General features: G+C 45.6%; 1 protein-coding gene across 2 annotated transcripts in view; it reads right to left on the reverse strand.

Annotated features, from left to right (window-relative positions):
* Window positions 1-42: 42 nt before the first annotated feature.
* Window positions 43-15647, reverse strand: part of TOM1L2 (target of myb1 like 2 membrane trafficking protein) — a 53167-nt gene continuing 37562 nt past the window's right edge. The window contains exons 12-15 of one of the 2 annotated variants that reach the window (XM_009286454.1): window positions 14627-14702; window positions 3585-3644; window positions 857-893; window positions 43-321 (exon numbers count right to left, since the gene is read on the reverse strand). In XM_009286454.1, coding sequence (XP_009284729.1) covers window positions 173-321; window positions 857-893; window positions 3585-3644; window positions 14627-14702 — 322 coding nt within the window. In that variant the 3' untranslated portion in view covers window positions 43-172. The remainder of the gene's footprint in view (window positions 322-856; window positions 894-3584; window positions 3645-14626; window positions 14703-15647) is intronic. The other variant, XM_009286455.1, reaches the window with a different exon arrangement.

Raw genomic sequence — 15647 nt, forward strand, 5'->3', positions numbered from 1 at the left:
AGGAGTGAGCTTGTGGGGGTGGATTGTTGGGGGAGGGGGGGGAAGGAGAAGCAATCTATGAAATCGGGGGGAAGGGGGTCGTTGTTAGCCAAGTACTGTGGGAGGACAAAGTGGCCGTACAGCGACATTCGCCTGCAGAGCACAGGGGTGGGAGGGCGGCTAAGAGCAATCTTCACAGTGCAAAGAGGGCATCCTCCGAGCGCTCTTGCTTTTTCCTGCTGGAAGGATTTGTCGGAGGGGTGGGGGCTTCCAGGGGAGGGGATGGCAGATTGGGAACCATCTCCGCCGCTTTGGCTCGCTCTTCTAAAAAAATGTCAAACTCTGCAATGCAAAAAAAAGAAGGAAGACAGGTAAGAACTGGGGCTGTACGTTTAGCCCTGGGGACAGAGGTTAGCGGGGTCTGAAATTCCAGCATCTGGTGTCCCGTCGGGCTGTGTTCGCAGGCACACATACTTGTACAGCCTGACTTCCTCAGGAAAGGGTACAGACGTCCTTTGAGACACCCTCGCTCAGGCAGCAGAGGGAATCAAACCCACGCTACGCCATCGGCCATGACAGAAGCAGGGAAACATCATTCCAAAGGGCTGAGCAGCTCCGGGATGCATTCCTGCTGGCACAAACACAGTGCACAGCCAAGGAAGATGGCAGGAAAGCACTTACAGCCAGGAGGGCTCCTCATACCATAAATACTAACTTTTTGCTCTGAAATGCTCCCCTCCCGCCTTTCCGAGTGCAGAAGCATTTGCTGGGGAACATCAGGCTGGGAGAAGTCAGCATCTCAGCAGGGATCAAAGCAGATAATTCAGTCTGCGCACTAACCTGGGAAAAGCTCATAGCCGCAGGCATCTCTGCTTACCTTCACTGGTCACTCCTTCTTCCAGTTCATCTCCTTTCTGCAATTGGAACAAAAAGGCGTGTGAACACACAGGCAGTGCTTCACCTTCACTATTATCCTCTACACACATTTAATGCAACTGGACAGTTTCCACCACTCGTTTCTGCATGCTAACTATTTGAGCAGGGCGACCTGGGGAAATTGCATGGCTCCCACGTCGGGAGGCCAGTGGTGACTGACATTTCACTGTGCTGCAGAGCAAGAGGACAAACCCCAGAGATGCTTCTGCAGATTGCTGGTGGATAGATAAACTTTCCCCGTTGGACCTGAATGGCAGTCCGGTGCTGATTCCACTTCAGACAGTAGGCCTGGTCAAAAACTGAGCTGTGTGAGTCACGCAAACACTGTACACGATGCCATTTTTTGTCACACAGTCCTTTAAAAAGTCAGGACTGCGGTTTGCATTGTGTCTTCAAATAAAACGCACTTTTAGCTGACAAAGGACACATGCCGCAAAATAGTTTGGGGCCAACGTTCCTTCTGTGGGAGTTCATTTTAGATTTCATACAAAAATATAGCAGCTTTCCTGGCGTCCATGCTGTACAAAGACAAGACTAGGGTGGGCTGGATGAAGGATACTGATGGGCAGTTAGCGTCTGTCCATGAGATACAAAGGCTGGGATGCCAGGGGGTCAGTGCATTTCTACTAGCTGTGTGCATTTCAACATGCAAATTTCCAACAGTTCTTTGATAAGGAAATTAAATGAAGTCCAAGGATGTGGCATCCTTGTCAATCTATCAGGATGTTAAAAATGGACGAAAACACTACTTGAAAACCTCATGTTGAACGTGCTTTGAAAAAGAAAACTATTTGTCCATGCCCTGGCTTCTCCACCAGGTGAGCGGGAACATACCGATTGGCCTCACAAAGGTGTTTAATGCCTCAGAATTAAATGCCACCTAGCATCTACTAGCTTTCTACTGCACAGAGGTTTCCAAAGGTACACACAGCAGCCACTGCTTCACGTGCAGTGGTACTGTTTGTTCCAATGTACCCCAAAAAGGGTAAGGAAATAAGTAACGATTAGCTAACCTAATCTGTAACTTCCTCAGCTGGGAAGCAGAGAACCGAAACGAACCATTAACAAAAAAAGGAGGGGGGGAACCCAGAGTGAAAAGCAAAAATCCAGTCCAAACTTTCTCAGAGGGCATCTCTCTGCTGCACCCACATACGGTCAGGATGGGGACCCAGGCACCAGGGAGAAGGGAAGCCGGCACAGTCACGGCTGCAGCGCGTGCGATCCCCAGGCTTGTTCAGGCATTTACACGGCACTTCTCTGCTTTGCTCTTTTTGAGTAAGACTATCTAGGGGATGACAGATGTACAGAGCTACCTCGATATCTCTCCGTAAGATCTTCTCTCCTGCTAAATTAATTTAAATGGCAAAGACAAAAGTTTATTGTTTAAGCAGAGTGGACATGCTATGTTTACTGTATTTCTTTAACAAAATGAGGCCAGTTTGTAATTAAATTTGAAAATGACTGCCTGTACCGAGGCCTGAAAAAACTAACCTGCAGCTGAAAACCAGTGACATTTCAAAGACAGCCAGTCAGTCTGCCAAACTCAAACACTGAAACCCAGAATCTGTTTAAGCACTTGAGGTGGCTTTGGAGAGCAGGAGCATTTTCTTCCTTTCAGTACAGTCAGCTCCTCTGGTGCCGGAGTGGAGGGCTGACGTGCTGGAGTGAGCTTGCAGCACTGCTGCCAGAGCTGGGGAGCGGAGCCTGAACCCCACAGCTCCCAGCTAGAAGCTGAGCACACAGCAGCAAGGGGCTGGGGGAGACCTTAAGGAGCAGGGAGTTATCTAGAGACAATCTCTGAAGTCATAAGAAGTGATGGAAGGAGACGATCCTTAGGGACGTGGTGACCACAAGGAAACAGTTCAGCTCACTAAAACCATGTTTAGAAGAACGGTCTGAAATGCGACCCACCACCCATCCCCAAAATGCACTTGGTTAATTTAAGTCAGATGCTTACATTAAAAAAAAGAGCCCGGAATAAATGCATACTAGCTGTACCGCTGCTTAAACCAAATGTGTATCGGTACAGCAAAACAAACTCCAGAATGAAGGAAAAGCTACTTTTAGTTGTGTCTTTTGTTTGTTTGTTTAATAATTACCAGACAATAATCATTTAGGAGAAACTGAAAGTTATAAACATTGAAGAGCGACTGTTATAAATTTTTATTATTACTATTATGAAACATGTCAAGATTGCTTGCCAATTTAACAGACAGATCTCAATTTGAAAGGAATCTAAGCCCTGATCCAGCATCTCTTAAAAGCATGCCTCAACGTAAGCACGTACTTAGATCCTGTCAAAGCTAACGCAGCCTTAAACATGTGCTTTAAGCCCAGTGGAGAACACAGGTAAACTTCAGCACATGTTTAAATGCTTTCCTATACGGGGACCAGGAACACAGGATTTCTGGAACGCGTGCTATTCTGTGATGTTACCGTGGAGAAGTGAAAATAAAACAACTCAGGAAAAAAACCCGTTTTGATTGAATTGCTGAACACGACCCTATCTCCTCCTGCTTAGGTAGTCCCCTCAAAGGGAAATAAGCCATATGATTTGGAAGTTTCACTGCTTCCCGTTACGAGAAGTACCAGTAACTCAGCAATGCATTGAATGTTATCCATACGAGTGCTATTGCCCATGTGAAAAATGAAAATATAAAGAGTCTCACCAAGTCGGTACTGAGCCACTCCTCAATGTCATCCATGACAGAGGACTGTGCAACAGGGATCTAGGGAGTGCAGCGAGAGAACAGCAAGGCAGGCAAAAACCAAAACACATCCACAATCATGGCCACAGAGCGATGGAAAACGCCAGAAATAAGATTAAAAACAAAACAAAAACAAAGATGTAAGATGTGCTGGAAAAAAAAATGCAACAAAATATAAATGGCATTTCAAATAAAGAAACACTTGGAAAGGAAATTATGAACAACAAGGCTAAAAAAAACAAGAGAAGAATTATGGGGAATGACGTGACTTGATGCCAGCGTAAGACGAATAACTTCTCGACCACATATTAAAACCATCAAGATGGACTGATGATTCTAATCTTGATCGTGAAAAGCATTTAAGGGTAGAATACTGGATATCAGTTAGGTTTTGAAATGTTAAATTTATACCTTTTATTTTTTACAATGGGTATTAGCCACAGTGAAGGGTTAGCAAAAAGAGGGGCTCAAAGTCTTCAGGCAACACTCCTATGAAAACAACTTGATTTTTTTCCGCAGGTGGAGGCAGTCAGAGCCCAGGGTACACGGTCATGTTTCCTTCCAGATCCTCCTCCCACCACACCACCGAGCCTTGGCAAGCCTCGGCACACCAGTTTAAAGCAAATCCATCCTGGCTCCCCGGCCCCACTCCTCTCTCTGCCAAAGGTGACCCTCTCGCAGCGGAAGCAGCAGCACCCAACGTGTGCCGGTGCAAAGTGCGGAGTCTCAAAGGTGAAACGAGGAGGAGGATGGGGCAGCAGCTCATGGCGCAGGCAGAGGAGGACAGCACGGTATGCGCTCCTCTTGGCTCCAGCTCCAGCACCGGAGCCTGCCCGTCAGGCCTCTGCGGATGGTTTAACAAAAAGGCAGGGAAGGTTTGCCTCTCCTCCTGCGATAAAACCGCTCACGTTATGCTGTGCGATTGCGACAGGCAGCGCAGACACAGCACGCCGAGTGCTGAAGTGCAGCTATTTCACAAAGCGCTACAGGCAGCTGGGTCAGCGAAGGGAAATTACTGCATATTAGGTGTAGAATTTCCTGACTTAACTACACTGCTTAAACACAACAGAGGGCTGCAGAAGTAAACAGGAAAACACCACAATAGATCTCATAAGGACAACCTGAAAAACACTTGGAAAGCAATTCCAGACACGCAGGTTCCAGGCCAGAGCACGGCAGCCGAGCAGCGGGGCTGGCAGGCAAGAGACCTCGCGGTGCTGGAGAGGCTCTCCTAGGAAGAAAAGGTATCAGGGGTTGTCCACAGCTTTGTCTGAAACCTCTCACGGGAGGAAGAGCTGAAAGAGGCTCTGCAGATGAATTTGCTGGGAGACGTAGTTTTCTCAGGGACTTCTAGCGGAGGAAGACAGACAGATGCTGAATTACAGAGGCAGCAGCACAGGCTGACGCTGTTTAGCGGAGCTCCTCAAGAATTTTTTCTTCTAATCAAGCGGCCCTTTGCACTGAGGAGGTCAGTTAAGCCCTTGCTTGAGGTGAGGTCTGCTAAGGTGGGTTAGTTGTGTCAAAGGACTAGAAAATCCAAAGCATCTCCCACCAAGAGAGGCACCGGGAAGATGGCTTGGCTCCGACTCTGCAGGTTGCTGGACAAAGTGCATGTGACAGATCTGAGAAGGGTCAGAGGTGCAAGTTGTCACTTTGCTTTCAGCTAATACATGAAGATCCCAAACAGAAAATAAGTTCCTGCAGCTTCCTTTGGAATGGGCCAGATTTAGGATAATTACGCCTTTTTAATTTGCAATGGAGAGCTGAATCATGCACATACAACGCTAACGCAGTGTGCTGAAGCTGCTGCGAGCTGGCCCAGATGGCCATTAATGAGAGGAGGGCTCTGTAGACATCTTCCAAAACGTTCTTTCCCAAGGACAAGTTGCATCTTGTAGAACTGTCTTGTTAGTTTAACAGCTTTGGAAGATACTGGCTTCAGAGATACAAAGCAATGAATTTATTCAGCCTACAGCAACCTGAAACCTACTGCAGAAGTTTCACTGCTGTCTCTCTCCTGTATTGCTTAACATTGCACACAGTAAGTAATGCTTTGGAAGGTGTAGCCTTCAGAGCTGTTGGCTAGTTTGCAGCTCAGAAAGGTACTTACGTTTCTTTAAGGATAAGAAAATCTGTATGGAGGGGAGGAGGAAAATAGCAGGTTTTTTTTCACGTTTCTGTGAATAAAATAAGAGCAGCTGTTCTAAAAAGCATGGTGGTACTGCGGTCCCTGTATTAGGAGGAACAGCAATTCAAATCTTGGTTATCCTGAAAACACAACAGATGACTGAGCAAGTAACAGATTCCCGAGAATTGCAGGACTCTTGAGTTTGCAGGAGTCCTTGAAGAACAGCTCAGCAGTATAGGAGTCTGTGCTGCTGTGTTTTGTAAGATTTAAAAGAAAAAAAAAAAGAAAAAAAGGAATTCTACTTTCAGACAGGCCTACTTTATATAACAAACAAACAAAAACCTCAGAAGTGCAAGAACACTTCTCACAGGTCATATATAAGAAGCAGAAAGAGCTGCAAGATAAACATTTGAGCATGTCAGCCGTTTGCTATTCAGCACTGACCTTTTAAAAAGCTTCCCCCATCTTCCAGCACACTTACAGAGGAGCCGAGGGTTTGTACCTATGGCTCCTTCCGTGCTCAAACTTCCAGTTCACTTTCCTCAGACTCTGAGCCCCATTTTCCCCATAAAACATGGGTTCAATGTTTTGCAGGAGCTTGAAGAACAGCTCAGCAGTATAGGAGTCTGTGCTGCTGTGTTTTGTAAGATTTAAAAGAAAAAAAAAAAAAAAAAAGGAATTCTACTTTCAGACAGGCCTACTTTATATAACAAACAAACAAAAACCTCAGAAGTGCAAGAACACTTCTCACAGGTCATATATAAGAAGCAGAAAGAGCTGCAAGATAAACATTTGAGCATGTCAGCCGTTTGCTATTCAGCACTGACCTTTTAAAAAGCTTCCCCCATCTTCCAGCACACTTACAGAGGAGCCGAGGGTTTGTACCTATGGCTCCTTCCGTGCTCAAACTTCCAGTTCACTTTCCTCAGACTCTGAGCCCCATTTTCCCCATAAAACATGGGTTCAATGTATCAGGTTTAATTTGTTCAAGAATAAAGAGGGGGGGAAAACTCTCAAGAGTAACTGGAAGTTTTAAAATATTTTAACTCTAACATTGTACCATTTATATTTCATTTGAAGCTGACCGCACACAGAAGTTCATTTTTTGCCAGTCAGTTGTGTATTTGGCAAGTGTCCCTCTTCCAGAAGCCCTAGACTGAAAAATGTGGAGGGGAGTTTTGTTAAAACTAATCCCCTAAAACACAACAGAAGCAATGTAAAAATAAATTAGCTAGTTTACACATTAAAAAAGACAACAGTTTCTGGGAACAAACAGCAGTGGCAGCCGCAGACTACATGGAAATGGCTCCAGAATGGGATACTGTCTTGTTAATACTTTGATTATGCAAACATACATGGTCTAGTGAAGCTCTCAGTCTTGGCAAGACAACTCCCTAGATAGTCAGCGTTGGCTGCAAGAGCTGTTTTTATAACGATATTGTGATTTCTTTTTTAAAAGTCTATACTCAAAGTAAATGGAAATTAAGTCACACAATATTTTTGGGTACTTTAAGTAACTGGCTTTAATTAAAAGTTGGGCTCATTGCTCAAATTCCTTTTTTATTTAGTCTTTGGAAAATCCTACAAATGGGATCATCTCAATAGTCCTGAAAGGGATATGGAAAAGGAGGGCTGGGAGAACAAAAGCAAGCGTTCAATCCCACAAAACCCACAGGAACCTGGAATTCAGGTTCATACTTATCTAAGTTAGATTGTGTTGGTGTTCTCACTAGCAATCAAAAGCCAAAGAGTATTGCCAATATATTTCCTCAGAAGTCATAAAATCCAATATTCTACCCTTAAAAAGACAGTTTGAGGTTATTATCATCACATTTTATTTCTATTAAAAAATGATCCCACTGGAAAAGAAGCAGGTATGAAATGACAATTCAGGTCTCTAGGTGAGCTCATTAATGTTCTTAAAATGTGTAACAAGGTTCATGCTAATTGTTGCTAGACTACTGTCTTGTAGTAGCTTAGTTAATTCCACTTCTTTCTAGATGTTTAACAAAGCTGACACCAATACTTGGTTAGCTGCTATCCATTTCCCCCCATTAGTTAGCAATAGTAAAGAAAGGTCTGTCATTCCTACGGCAGCAGAACTAGAGCGCTAAGATGCACGCTAGCAGTCTACTCCAGCTTTACTACAGTCTTACCATCTATTTAAAGCTGTTGTGATCTTGAAATAGCTGCCTGGCCTCAATATTAGAACACGTTTGACTTTACATGTAAGGACTGAATTAGCTACTTGATTACTTGTAGCTGTGTTTACACATCGCATAGACGGGGAAGGCAAGAGCTCAGGCGCAGCATGTTCCCCAACACAGCCTGTTGTGCCCGTACAACAACCAGCCGATCTGGATCTGATAGGCATGTCCAGACAGCGAAAGCCTTTGTTCACGTGGGGTATCACGTTGTCCTTGTAGAGTGCTCCGTAAAATGCCATGGCTGGACAGGTAATGAAACCCACGTGGTCTTCAGAACAAGGGAACATGCCTGCTTGCCTTCAAAAAGGAGAGGGGGCCCACCACACAGAAGAAATGAGATCTTCACACATCTATTTCTCAGTTTGTCCATAATTCGAGCACTTTAGTCTCCACAAAGACGACGTATTTCAACAGCCTCATGTTACCCCAGCCATTTCCACATCTTAGATCCTATCCCTCTATTGAAGGCATACATAGCGGCATCCCACTTTGTTACTAATTAACATCATCTCAGCGAAGGTTTCATTTAATCTTTACTCACATATCTTCAGTACAGAGAGGAATCTCCTCTCTAGCCAGGTGTGCTGCTGGTGGTCAGGATGCAATGCTCAAAGCCGTTCACATCACCTTCTGTGAATTCCGGTTCAGTTTCATTCTTCCCCTGCCACTGTCCCAAATAATGTCTGTCCTGACGTGGTGGCTTAAGCAACACCTGCTTCTCACTTTTGTAACAAATATCCATTTGGCATGTGAGCGGGGTGACAGATTATTCTAACAAATATATTCGTGCAAATCTCAACAGCTACCCAAACTCATGAGAAGGGAACTGGAATTACCTGCACTAAAACGTGGTGGCCTTATGCTAAAGTCTGTGCCTAAGAGCTGCTGATACAGACCCCTGTACGGCCTAACTTGTAAGAACCCAGACCTTACACTGCAAACAGATCTGGTACTGGAACAGCTCAGCTAACATTCCTAAGTCATGTTTAAACCAGGAACATTTTCTGCAGATATCATTTTGTCTACGTTAGTTCTGTAGGCATAGCTGGAATGGATAAAGGTGTGGTTTGTGTCTCCATGGTCCTGGCATCACCTTGCCAGCAGAACTGAGCTGCAGATTAAGCTGAAACAGAAACAATGCTGCCAAATTCACTGGGAGAGTACCTACGGAGCCCTGAATGAGCCTCCCTCTGCAAAGGTGTGTTCGTGAACCGGGATGCACAGAAATGGAGTGGGAAGAATTCAACCCTAAGCTTAAATGTATCGCAGTTTGGAAAGAACAACGTCAGGTCATGAGGGATGTGAGTACCACTCCGGCAGGTGGAGAATACCCTTTCAGTGGTCTCAGTGTTGTACGGGTACAGGCAATGGCAGTGTCAGCTCACCCCTCTTTCCCCCCCCTCATCTCAAAAGTACAAAAAGTTATCAAAGAATGTGCGCATCAAGTTCATACCTGGGATGCTAGTTATTCCACTGGTATTGCAAATGCTACAAAGTCATATTAATAAATACGGTTAAGAACTACAGCCAGTTAAGAGAGAAACGGAGTTAATGATTAGTTTAGTTTTATTTTAGGTATTTCTCTCTCACATTTAGCATACAAACAAGGTGACAGGCTTGTAAAAGCAGCGACTGGCTGGACAGCCAGATCCCCTTCCCTCCCCAAATCCGTATGCCTCCATGAATGCTGCAGTATCCTTTTTCCAGACTGAATAACCACAAGCCAATGAACGAATATTGTGTTTGTTTTTTTAATAAAGCAGTGGTGTGAGTGGTGTGAACAGCAGGGGTGCTGATTTCATGCTTCCCTGCTCTTGTAAACAGTGGAAAGGCAAAGAAGAACAACTAACTCAATCACTGGATTATTCATTATGGATGAACATCTAACAGTGGCATAGTACATCTCTGGCTGCAACAGAGCCACTGACCTGCAAGAGCCTCTGTGAACCACAGTCAACAGTACCAGAGGCAAAGCAAGCGCTGCTCTCTTTACGGCTTTTCACTCTCATGTGACGAGCTGTGGGTCTCTGACGAGCACCGAAATGAAACTCTGCCTCCCAAGGACAGGTACCTACAGCTGGGCTTACCCACGTGGGCTAGCAGGCACAGAACTGCTTCTGGGTGCGTGCACTGGCAGGCAGATACGACCGTATATACGCGTGTATCCAATAACTGTGCATGCACCAGCCATGCAAACTTCTGAGAAATTCACAAGCGGGCCCTCAGAAATAAGTCTAGCAGAATAAATGCAAAGTGTTTCACAGAGTTGGTGCACTCCGATACTGCACACTCTGGATTTTCTCAACCTTAAACTCTCTGGGATGTTTCTCTTTTTTTAGCACTGAGCGGCTTCGTCTGGGACATTCAAGGCTCTCCCCGGCGTTCCCGTTCCATGGGCCTCCTGACGCACAGCCCCACACGCTGCGCTGCAAGCGCACCGCAGCCCAAAGGGAATTCTTTCTGAACTCAGCTGCAGTCAGGACTGTCTCAGAAGGACTTTGTACAGTTAGGTCACATTATTGGTACTAATCTCAAACACTTAAAGTGATGGATTACGTTGTCCAAAAATACAAAATTGGTCTTAGAACTTGGCTTTAAGGCATAGCTGAGGCTATTTTTTACCTCCCTCTGACTTCTGCACTTAAAGCAGGCTTTTGAACTTCTCTCTGCAAGCGTGTTGATGAAGGACAACTTCAAACAAGGTCAAAATGTGCAAAGATTCAGTGATCTTCAGAAGCTTGATTTTATCAGAGCACTGGCATCACTAGACACGGGAATTAAATCCTTAAAGCCAGAAACACTATTGTACCTTTTGGAGTCTGAATCCTAATGCCAGTGTAATTCCCTGGCTGGGGTGGAAGATGTCAATCTGGGTAGCAGTTCTCTCATTCCCTTCTTTTCGTACAGAACTATCCCTACGTTACTCAGTTCAATTAGATATGATCCTGCAAGCGCCGTATGTTTATTCCAGACCATGAAGTTAAAGCAGCCTTTTCTGGTAGTGCTTAAAGACATGCAGAAAGTGTCCTCTTTATGAACAAGATCCACGAGACTTGTGTTTATCCCTCGAAAAGTGGATACTGCATAAATAAATCAAGACAGTATAAGGAACTAATTGGATCCCCAGGCCTCTTCCGAGGGTGATGTGGGATCCTACAAATGATTCAGTTGGCTATAGGCCTTTGTGCTGTACAAACCAGAAATTGGTGCAAATCTTTCCCTTTGCCCCAGGTAATGACGTAGGTGGAAAATAAACTCCTTGTACTGTCTGATTTCAAGTGGTTCAGTAGGGCAGGACGAGAGGTGAATGGAGGATGGTTATTCTAGGTAAAGGGACTGGGGTGGGCAGTAGGAATCGCTTCACTGGTGAAGTCCTCACCATTCCTTGTGTAATTAGCCACTTGTCTATGGGCTCCATGTCTGAGTTCCCACCTTTACCTCTCCTCTGTGTTGAGAACAGAAAGGTCCATAAAGAGAGAAACCACAGCAACAACCCGTGATAAAGTAATGTAACAGCAGCAAGTTAAAAAATTCACATACACATGCACACACACAGAGAGTTGCCTATGGTAGCTTCTGGCAGCAGCTGCATCCCCCTCTGCTGCCTGTCAGCTCTGTCCGTGGAGGGACAGACCTCACCCCGACCTCTGCACTTCCTACAGACAGTTCACAGAATTTTAGCACTTCCTCCATGCTGATATTAAAAAAAAAAAATAAAAAAAATAAATCACTGACTAGTAGTGAGGCTGATGTTTGTCATCTTCTTAGAAGAAGAAAAAGTGTAGGCTATACAACCTACTAAAATCAGACTTTACTGGAAACACCAGAATTACGCATTGTGGAGTTTCCCTTGTTTATGAAGCTGTGAGTTGCAGCACACCCTACTTACCTCCTTGATCTCAGCAGACAGACTCTGCCCCAAACCTAGCAGTACAACAGCTCTAATGATGGCGTTTGAGCAGGAGGGTAAGTAATGGCAGTTTGCTGCAGTGTTCTGGCAGTCTTTCAAACTGCCCCTCTCTAAGAACGGCAGAGGTTAAAAGGACCGCTGATGCATCCAGTTCCCTCTGAGCAGGCTGACAGACTGCATGGCACAGCAATGCAAAGACTCTCAAGATGGCTTCTTGTCCTTCAGCATCTCATCCCTGAGCCAGGGCCTGGATGCAGAATCATCTCTAGCTCTGGAGGGGCTTGTTCGGGATCAGCAGAGCGCAGCGGTTTCAGCTCACCGGCCCTGCCAGAACTGGGCTAGCTCAGCAGAGAGCCACTGGTGTGTTTACGTACCTCCACCCAGATACCCGTATACGTGGAATACCTCTCCTGTCCCCATTACCACAGATAATGGAGAATCATTTTATTGTCTCATATGAGACAATGAGACTTTTATGTCTCATTTCAGTACTTGTGCTGAGGAAAAAAAGGGGGAAATCACTCCAACTTCATCTACTATCTGTGTAACACCAGAGAATTGTTTCTTGGACACCTCTCCTCCCAGTTGTGAGCACGCAACAACTCTGTGGCAATAAAAGCAATTCCCAACATGGAAAAGCAATATTAAGAAAACAGTGTATTTTTAGCTCATCTTGTTTCCAGCTGCTAAGTCATATTAAAAGACAGCTAATGCCACGTGATCAGCCATCTCTCTACAGACCATTCTGAGAATGACTACAGTAGAAACATCGGATGTGCTGAATTTTACCACTGGACAACTGTGCTGGAACAAGATGTGTGTGAAGAATGTGTTGCGAAGCTTTTGGCCCCTCCCTAGAGCTGTTCTTAAATTAGTTCTCTACCCAAATTAACATGTGTCTTTCGTTTACTGAGCACTGCCAGTTTTTTGCTACACATGCTGGGGCTGGTAACTTTAGGAGAGTTTAATTTTTATTTCCTTTAAGAAGAGACACCCACAAGCCTCACACTTGACAAAAAGTAGTGTTTACCAATTACTGAAAGACTGCATTTCAGAACAAGCTATTCTGATTACACGATACAGTCATCAGGACCTTTGAAAAGAGGCTGAAAGTCTGTACATCTCAGAGCCCAAAGTTCCACAACCCATAAAGCGTTTGCCCCAAAAAACTTTGACCGTCAGATTAGCTTAGACACAGCCCTTTGAACTGACAACACTTCGGGCAGAGCAGCAACTACACTGGTGTGAATGACACGTCGCATTGGTGCCTCAAGCAGAATTCGCTGAGAACAAAAGTGTTAATAAATAAGGACATGACCCCGTGGCCACCAGGGGAATACAGCCCCCTTGACCAGCAGCTAAATGCATGCCCCTTGCATTTGGTTAGCCAGGAACAAAGAGCAGAATCTCAAATCCTTTCCCAGGTCCTGCCAGTAACACAGCTCAGTGATACTGGAGGCTTGGGTTGTCACACTGGCTTCAGGAATTCCTCTCTCACCCCCGTTAATATACTTTCGCCCCTGCCTCCCCGTGCATCCCCCTTTTCCCTCAGTACTGCTGGCATGAATTTTTGTGGGGCCGAGTGAATTTTTGTGGGGCCGAGCTTGAAACTGGTCACGGGGCTGACCTGGGTTATAAATTACCCTTTTCACAGGAGGACAAGGACAGGAACAAGCAGATAGATTTGTGGGGCAGGGGGATGCTCCATAAGGAATCATTGCTGAAGCCCTGATACTACTGAACTATGGCCCAGGCAGGCAGGCAGCTGTGATCTGACCCCAGCTGGCTCCGAACGCAAATTCTCCCTGGCTCAGAGCACAAGCTGCCAGGCATGCCAGCTGCCCTGAGCACTCCCATTTCAACTTATGAAAGAACCAGGGCGGGATCAGCCAAGGCATGGGGAGGCAATTCTCCATGGAGGGAGGCGTGTGCATGCTGCACTGGCTCTCCCATGCTACACTGGCTCTGCCATGCTCCCTAGTGGTCAGCACAGACCAAAATTAGGCTAGGAAAAGGCTCTAAACTTGCTTCGTCATCTAAAAACTTGCACATAGCTGAGTACAAAAGAGCAGGACAGTTTTAAAAAGCAGGGTGGTAGAAAGGGGTCGAGAGACGATCTGAAAGCTCTTTTCACTTCTGCCTTCACCAAGGCATGCAGACAAAGCTGGCCAAGCTCGCTCTCTCAAACACGTTTCTAACATCAGCTGCTGTGAGGTGACAGCGCATGGGCCTCTTTTGCCCACACAAGATAGCAGGAGCCTGCCCTGGGACAGATAGAACAGGCTGCATGCAAGGGCAGTTATGGCAAGGCATGTGAAGCATTAAAAGTCTACATAATTTCTCTCCCTGTAACTTGCTCGTGTATCCGTGCACGTAGAGAGAAGTCTAGTAGATTAAGACTGCAACAACTTTCATAAGCAAAAATCAACCAAATAAATGCACACCAGTGCTCACAGGATGTTCCCTACTTATTCTTTTCAGCAGTGATTCCAGTCAAAGAGCTAGACCCCCCAGGCAAGCTGCAAGAACACAGGAGAATTTACCCACTATGATTTTGAAGTCTTTTAGGCTGGTGTGCTAAGTAGCAGCTCTTTAGAGATCATTACTGAGCAAGTACTTGCTCCTAGATATCAATTTCAAAATAGCCAGTACTAGCATGTCACTGGAATACAGAATGAGAAGTCTTGGGCAAAGCAGCTGCCTACAGCTCAGATTCCACGCACGGCTTCAGATAACAAAATGCAGAGCAACAACCTACCCCTCCCGTGTTCTGTTTTCGAACATCCAGGGCAGACGCTAGTCCTTTGACAGCCTGTGGATCCTCATACGTCACGCTGAAAGAAAGGAACAGACGACAGAACTAGAAGGAAGTCCAGCAGTCACCCATGCAGAACGCACTTGCTACTCTGATTTACTTCCCTGGAAATCAGAAAGCACATTCTTTTTCGTAACAAGACTTCAGGTGTACTAAGTGTGTTCCAAGAAGAGGAGTGTGCTCTGTATAAAGACCATCCATCAGTTTCAGTGAGCATGTTGAAGCAAAAAGAGTAAGACTGGCATTATGAAAGGTAGGCAAATAGCTTACAAGGCACCATAAGTGTGCCCAAGAGCTAGCAGGGGACTATGAAAAGAGGCCTGATTACTGATTGCATTTTGCAAAGCTTTGAAGATGACATTTGGAAGCCTGAACTTGATGTGTGCATGGGGGGAGGCAGAGGGAGACTCGAAGACAGATGAAACATAACTAAGCAACTACAGTGAAGCACACAAAGAAACGCACTATTTAGAGAGGTTGGATTTTTAAAAAGCTTCTTAAATTGCTATGCAAAAGGGACACGTAGCAGTCAGGTGACAGAGGCAATAGCATCATTTCTCAGAGCACAGCGATGAACCATGAGCTGAAGCAGATGCCAACACCTGCCCATAAATCAGCCCCTGGGAGGAGCTGTGTGTCTGAGCAGGAGGAGCACTTTCTCCTCCAGCATGCTGGCTTCTCCCAGGCTCCGAGCACAGCACCCAGAGGCTCTCACCTACACACCGCAGCAAGTCACACTCACATCTTTGCTGCTGCTCCATTTATATGGCGTACAACCCAAGGAAGATACAGCAATCCTCCCTTGTGAAATCATGGACTGATGTGTGCCCCTTGTTCCATTAGCTTGCAGAAGGAGACAGAGCTGCAGTGTGGGAAGACTAGTTCCGTGCTTCATTTAGCACAAGAGACAGAGGGACCTCCATTAGATCTCTCCGCAATGCATCTCCCTTCTGACTACACTTTA

Source organism: Aptenodytes forsteri, unplaced genomic scaffold (genome assembly GCF_000699145.1).
Source record: "Aptenodytes forsteri isolate BGI_AS27 unplaced genomic scaffold, ASM69914v1 Scaffold55, whole genome shotgun sequence".
Taxonomy (NCBI): Eukaryota; Metazoa; Chordata; class Aves; order Sphenisciformes; family Spheniscidae; genus Aptenodytes; species Aptenodytes forsteri.